Below are 7,476 nucleotides of genomic sequence, written 5' to 3' on the forward strand. Positions count from 1 at the left end.
TAGCATTTTGAATAAAATGTGAATTAGACTGCTTAGTTGCTTTAATGCAAAATCGTTATTAATTTATCAAATCATTATTAGTTAAAAAGTGGTACCAAAGCGATATACACATCGACCTTACTAGTGATATTAAACACGCAAATTTTAAATAAAATGCCATCAGTTGAAAGCGGAACTATGAGCTGCCGCACTTCCACTGTCGGAGCCTAATAGTGTGACACCAAGCGGATGTAAACTGGTCGCCATTGTAGTGTCCAGTCTGCTGAATCCAAAAACAGAAAGAAAAAGTAAAGTGGTTTGCAGCGGAAGCAACGTTCATGTGTTGAATTGGCTACTAGGTGAGATTGTAGACGTGGATCAAATTATTTCAGCTGGAATTAAACAACGATGTCTTCAGTCGAGAGTTTGAGAGAGTTTGTCAGTGAGCGACTAACAGCCGCTGCTGAAGAAATATTCAGAGTTTTTAAACAAACTATCGTCCAATACGAGGAGGAGATCGACCGTCAGCGCAGACTGCTGGATATCGTTTGGAAACCTGAAATTGGCCTCCACAGGATAGGTAAGTAAATTATCATTATATTATTATCATTATTTTAATAATACAAGAGAGAGGTAGCCTTTGCTCCTCGTGATTTTGGAGTTTCCGGTCAAGAAGTCTGTCATAGAAATGCTTTACGCCGCGAGTGTCTTAACATTTTCTCTGGAAAGAAAATCACACCGGAATTTATTTTCTTTCTAATAACATAAGTGTTTATCCAGTACGTCGGAGGCCGGTCTTATCGTCTCGTTAGCAAGTTTTTAATGTTAGTCCGTCATGTTAATGCTAACCGCTAACGTTAGCCACCTTTCTTCTTTGTTCATCGTTGGTGTTTTTGTCTTTTAGATGGAACATGTGGAGTGTATTTTATATTAAATCTTGTATTTGTACTTGTTAAATACCACATTCTCAGTTTCTAATTCTGTTAAGCTAAACATTCTTTCTTGTCTTAAAAAATAACTCAGTGAATTATTGGATGCCATAAAAAATCTAAATCATTATAAAGCAATTAAGTTTCTTATTATGGCTGCATATTTTGGTTAAAAAAAAGGTAATGTTGCAGTTATTTTGACTGAAATTGCAATATGCATTATGATTAGTTGAAATGATCAGTTTTGCATGTTCAGTGAACTTACAATGCTCTGTTCTCAGACATTTTTCCTTTTTCAAAATATTGTGATTTAATTCTTGTTCTGATATTTGGATATTGCACGTGGCCATACTGCTATTTGATTGCAATTGTGATTAATTGTGCACTCCCAATTGTCATGCTAGATTTGTGACTGATAACAGAACATCGTTGATTGAAGTTGATGCTTTGAATGAGTCCTTTGAAGGAAGAGCCTTGTTGCTTTCCTTTATCTGACAAAAATAGATCTAACCTAAAACTGAACATTTTTAAACAATAAAAAATTATACTTTTCCCTAATCCCCAAATATTAGTAAGAACATGTCTCTATTGTCCTTACCCGTTGCTGCACCCTTGTATCATACTCTTTTGTTCTGTGTTCCTCCAGAGCTCCCCCTGCAACATGTCTGTAAGGAGGAGGAGGTTCTTGCTGACCAGCAGCTCTCTAACCAAGAGAGGAACTCCAGTGTGGACCAAGAGGACCCAGAGCCTCCACAGATTAAAGAGGAAGAGGAGGAATTCTGCGTCAGTCAGGAGGGAGAGCAGCTTGAACTGAAGCAGGAGACTGATACCTTCATGTTGACTGTAACTTGTGAAAAAAATGACCACAGTGAAGGTCAAACTTTATATTTGAATTCTGATAAAACTCTGAATGCAGCAGAGAAAGAGTCTGTAGTCAACATACCAGTTAAAAGCTCTGTGGAACTAAACAGTGACCTGCAGCTGCTCTCCAACAACTGTCACGTAGCTAAGAGCGAAGATCAGACAGGAGACGAGCATGGAGACTCAGGATCAACTAGAAATGCAGAGTCAAAACAAAACAATCAACAACACAAAAACAAAAGTCACATGAACAATTTCTGTAACCCTACCAAATCAAGCACTGACTGTAATACTTCAACAGGTAAAAAGTCCTTTAAATGTGACACTTGTGGGAAAGATTTTAAGTGTAAGTCAGTGTTCCAGAGTCACATGAGAATCCACACAGGTGAGAAGCCATATTCTTGTAGCACCTGTGGAAAAAGAGTCCGTATGAAAGGAGAATTGAAGGCTCATGTAAGAATCCACACAGGTGAGAAACCATATTTATGTAAAACGTGTGGGAAAAGTTTCAGAATTAGCAGTCACTTGTTGGCCCATAGGAGAACCCACACTGGAGAGAAACCATTTACTTGCAAAATATGTGGAAGAGGTTTCAGCCATTGTGGCTCCTTGTCTGTCCATATGAGAACCCACACGGGTGAGAAGCCGTACATTTGCAAAACGTGTGGAAGAGATTACAGATTTAGTAATGACTTGGTAGTCCATGTGAGAAAAGCCCATACTGGTGAGAAACCGTACCTTTGCAAAACGTGTGGAAAACATTTCAGCCGTAATCGTGAATTGTCGGTCCACATGAGAACCCACACAGGTGAGAGGCCATATCTTTGCAAGACCTGTGGGAAAAGATTTACTGTCTCGTCAGCATTGACAAAGCACATGAAAATACACACTGTTGAGAAGCCGAACTATTGCAATTTCTGTGGGAAACAGTGCCTCAATGCCACTCATTTGGCAGTCCATAAGCAATCACATGCAAGCAAGTAGACTCATATTTGCAAAATATGTGGGAGACAGTTCTGTTCTTTTGGTTCTTGGTCAAAACACAAGAACTCACAGAAGTGAGGAACCACATTATTGCAACACTTATGTGCAAGGTTTTACTCAAATCATACTCTTGAAAAATACAACTAGGGATAAATATACACAGGAGAAGCCATTGAGCTGAGAACTCCTATAGAGTCATGTTCACCAACGCAATAAAATACACTTTTGCAGTATCCACATCACTGTAATTAAATGTAAAATGTTTGCTATACAAATGAGATCTGAATATCTTAATGTTCCATTCACAACCAAATGATGTCCCAAACACAAAAAAATGAGATAGTGGATTTCTATTCTAAGACTGGGTTGCACCAACAAAGATGAATTTAGTCCAAGATAAGGTCTGAAATGAGTAACTCCAGATTTAAAATTAAACTGAGCTCTGTTATGCAATCTCTGTTTAGGCAAACAAAGTTTATTGATGTAAACAAAAAAAATTGAATAATCAGTATGGAGATGCTTTTTTTTTTACCCATATTAAAATAAATGATTAAATAAAAAAGAAAGTTTGAGTGGTGTTGGTAATAAAATGAAGAAAAAGAAGAGACCGATCACAATATTCAATTCGGTTGAGTTTGACCCTTAACTTTCCTTGAGGAACTTGATTATTTTGCTTAAATCATCTAAAAAAATACAGCCATTTTCAAAGTTAAACCCCTAAGTGTATGTTTTTAAAGATAATACTGGGTCACATTTTAAATTGGAGTTTGATTTTGCTTTGGAATAAAAACAACACTAAAGTTTAAAGAGGATTAAATTTAATCTTTCTTCATTTTCAAGCTTGTTGCAAAGTTTGGTGCAGCATAATTCAAAGTTAAGTCATGGTTTAATTAGGTTTTAAGAAGTAATCCTTGTTTGTGCAGCCCTGCCTAAATGCATTCAGAAGTTATTAGCAAATAAAAAAATATTGAAATGCTTAATTATGTGTTTTTTTTCTGCCTGTTTAAATGGACAAAGAATCTGAACACGAGAAACCACCTAATATGAATAAAAATGATAATGAATAGTCTTAAAAGGCCCTTTTCAGCAAAACATGAGTTTGTTCATTTTTTATGAATGGGTAACTCAATCAGTGAATAAAGTGTTGCTTTGAAACGCATGGAATACGTGTTTTGTATTATTTTATCAAAGTTTTACAACAAATTAAAGTGAACTTGTTTGTTTTACCTTATTATAGAGTAATTTAAGGGATAGACTGCATGTGTGAAAGGGGTCCTGGGGACAGATTGCTTTGTTTGTCTTCTTAAAGTAAGTGATGTAAACACTATTGTAGAACACTTGTCATGGAACTAACAACTTAAATTAAGAAATTCAAATATTTCTGAAGTAGTATTATGTTTCTGTCTTGACATCTGTGTACTGCAATTAAGTATGATTGCACCATTATACTGCAGGAACAGTTCTTGATTTAACTTTCAAATCATAAATGAAAAAGTTATTCAAAATTAAACATCAAAGGGTTGCTGATATTTTTCAGTGTGGCCCCAGTGACCAATGGGGACAACAATTTCTTGAAATTGTTCCAATATTGAGGGTGAGCACTGCAGCTGTCAGCTGCTAAACGAGCTGTAATGTGATCCTTATGGGCAAATGAGCACCGTCATTGTATGTCCACTAACGGTGCTTGTTTTTTTCCACTGACGGGCTCAGCAGATTGGACACCAAAGACACAATAAAACACTTCATTTAATAAACAAACATCCTTCAGGTCTGCGTGAATGTTGTCGAACCGAAGAATCGGTTTAACATGTAATTCTTCAATGCTGAAAGGACTCGAGAGAATGAGAAATACTAAAGAGGGAGGTCAGAAAACATAGAATGGAAATGCTGAGCCTAAAGAACAGATTTGCTATTGGTTTAGGGGTTCTAATTCATTATTTGAAAGAAACTGAACTGATTGAAAGAATGTAGTTTTTTGTCTTGTTTAGGTGAGGTTAAAACGCTGCTCCACACTCCAACACAGTAGGTGGCGGTAATGCACCTTGAAGCTGGTTGCCACCCGTCATAAAACAGAAAACAGAAGAAGAAGCGGAATCCTAAAGCTGCCGCACGTCCACTGTCGGAACTTAACAGTGTGACACCAACCGGAAGTAAACAGATGGCGTTGTAGCGTCCAGTCTGCAGAATCTAAAGAAGAAGAAAGAATTGAACTGGTTAAAAAAGGGTAAGAAACGGTCATGTGTTGATTTAGCTGCAAGATGATATTATAGTCGTGGATCAAATTATTTCAGCTGGAATTAAACGACGATGTCTTCGGTCGAGAGTTTGAGAGAGTTTGTCAGTGAGCGACTAACAGCCGCTGCTGAAGAAATATTCAGAGTTTTTAAACAAACTATCGTCCAATACGAGGAGGAGATCGACCGTCAGCGCAGACTGCTGGATATCGTTTGGAAACCTGAAATTGGCCTCCACAGGATAGGTATGTAAAACTTCATTATTTATTATTTTAATGCTGTTTTCTCAGACGTTTTTCCTAATTGTTGTGCTACATTTGTGACTGTTGGAACATCTTTGACTGAAGGTGATGCTTTGAATTATACCTTTGAAGAAAGAGGCTTGTTGTTTTCCTTTATCTGTCCATATATCCCAGGGTCATATGTCCTTTGTGCATCATATTTGCCTTTGTCTTTCATAAAACCTTTATTGAAAATAAAATAAAATAAAATAAAATGGAGGCACTCATTTAATATGTACTCCAAATTGTTTACATGCAGACTTGTGCTAATTTGCTGGCATGACTGCCAAGGTTATCATAGGTTATTCTGTAATCCCTGAATATTAGTAGGAACATGTTCCCAGTGTCCCTACCTAATTCTGCCCCCGTGGTATCTTATTCTTTTTTCTCTGTTCCTACAGAGCTCCCACAGCAACATGTCTGTAAGGAGGAGGAGTTTCTCAATGACCAGCATCTCTGTAACCAGGAGCGGAACTCCAGTGTGGACCAAGAGGACCCAGAGCCTCCACAGATTAAAGAGGAAGAGGATGAACTCTGTGTCAGTCAGGAGGGAGAGCAGTTTGAACTGAAGCAGGAGACTGATACCTTCATGTTGACTGTAACTTGTGAAAAAAGTGACCACAGTGAAGATCAGACGTTATATTTGAATTCTGATAAAACTCTGAATGCAGCAGAGAAGGAGTCTGTAGTCAACAAACCAGTTAAAAGTTCTGTGCAACCAAACAGTGACCTACAGCTGCTCTCAAACAACTGTGATGTAGCTGAGAGCGAAGATCAGACAGGAGACTCAGGATCAACTAGAAATGCAAAGTCAAAACAAAACAATCAACAACACAAAAACAAAAGTCACATGAACAATGTATGTAAATCTACCAAATCAAAGATAGACTGTAATACTTTTACAGGTAAAAAGTCTTTTAAATGTGACACTTGTGGAAAAGAATTTAAGTGTAAGTCACTGTTGCAGAGTCACATGAGAATCCACACAGGTGAGAAGCCATATTCCTGCAGCACCTGTGGAAAAAGAGTCCGTATGAAAGGAGAATTGAAAGCTCATGTAAGAATCCACACAGGTGAGAAACCATATTTATGTAAAACATGTGGGAAAAGTTTCAGACTTAGCAGTCACTTGTTGGCCCATAGGAGAACTCACACTGGAGAGAAACCATTTACTTGCAAAATATGTGGAAGAGGTTTCAGCCATTGTGGCTCCTTGTCCGCCCACATGAGAACCCATGCTGGTGAGAAGCCGTACCTTTGCAAGACCTGTGGGAAAAGATTTACTGTCTCGTCAGCATTGACAAAGCACATGAAAATGCACACTGTTGAGAAGCCAAACTATTGCAATTTTTGTGGGAAAAAATGCCTCAATGCCACTCATTTGGCAGTCCATAAGCAATCACATGCAAGCAAATAGCCTCATATTCAATTCAGTTCTAGTGATTCTTGGTCAAAACACAAGAACTCCCAGAAGTACATGTCCAGTTCATCTGAAAAAAAAAAAAGCTATTTGAAAAGTTTAACCTCCTGAAGTGTGTTTTTAGGATAATACTGGATCACTTTTTAAATTGAAGTTTGAAGTTTTGATACAACAAAAATTAGATTCAATTTTGGTTTGGAGTAAAAACAACAGATTTAATTTAATTTAATTTTAATTTCATTTCATTTGAACTAGTTTTAAAGTCTGATGCAACATGATTCCAAGTTAAGCCATGGTTTAAATGGGTTTAAAAATTAATCCATGTTTTTGCCGCCCGGACTAAATACATTTAGAATTCAAATACTTAATTATATGTTATTTTTTCTGTCTGTTCCAATGGACAGGGAATCTGAACGTGAGAATGTGAGAACCACCTGATATGAAAACCTTTTTCAGCAAAAACATGAGTTTGTTCATTTTTTTTATGAATGGTTAACTCAATCAGTGAATAAAGTGATGCTGAAGTATATAACTTGTTTGCTTTAACTTATTACGAAGTAAATGTTGATTGCATGGTTTAATTTGAACAATAGATGTGTGAAAGGGGTTTTATGGACATATATTACATTGGTTTGCTTTTCTTCTGTAAGTAAGTGATGTAGATACTGTTGCACAAGACTCTTGCCATGGAAATAACATCTAGGTCACTTTATAAGCAATAAGTTCAAAGGTTTCTGAAGTAGTATTATGTTCCCATTCTGTCATGGTAGCAGTCCACCATTATACTG

At 37.0% G+C, this 7,476-nt stretch overlaps 1 protein-coding gene across 2 annotated transcripts; it reads left to right on the top strand.

Annotated features, from left to right (window-relative positions):
• Positions 1-229: 229 nt before the first annotated feature.
• LOC146316942 (uncharacterized) lies at positions 230-7,104 on the top strand. 2 transcript variants are annotated; one of them, XM_084733927.1, is made up of 3 exons: positions 230-559; positions 1,555-2,154; positions 5,670-7,104. In XM_084733927.1, exons 1-3 carry the CDS (start codon positions 388-390, stop codon positions 6,683-6,685), a joined length of 1,788 nt encoding a protein of 595 aa, XP_084590053.1. In that variant the 5' UTR covers positions 230-387; the 3' UTR covers positions 6,686-7,104. The 2 variants fall into 2 exon arrangements, with proteins under 2 accessions (XP_084590053.1, XP_084590052.1); XM_084733926.1 differs by lacking the exons at positions 230-559; positions 1,555-2,154 and adding an exon at positions 4,904-5,232.
• The last annotated feature ends 372 nt before the right edge of the window (positions 7,105-7,476 follow it).

Source organism: Lutjanus erythropterus, chromosome 13 (assembly GCF_056507025.1).
Source record: "Lutjanus erythropterus isolate fLutEry1 chromosome 13, fLutEry1.hap2, whole genome shotgun sequence".
Lineage (NCBI taxonomy): Eukaryota > Metazoa > Chordata > Actinopteri > Lutjaniformes > Lutjanidae > Lutjanus > Lutjanus erythropterus.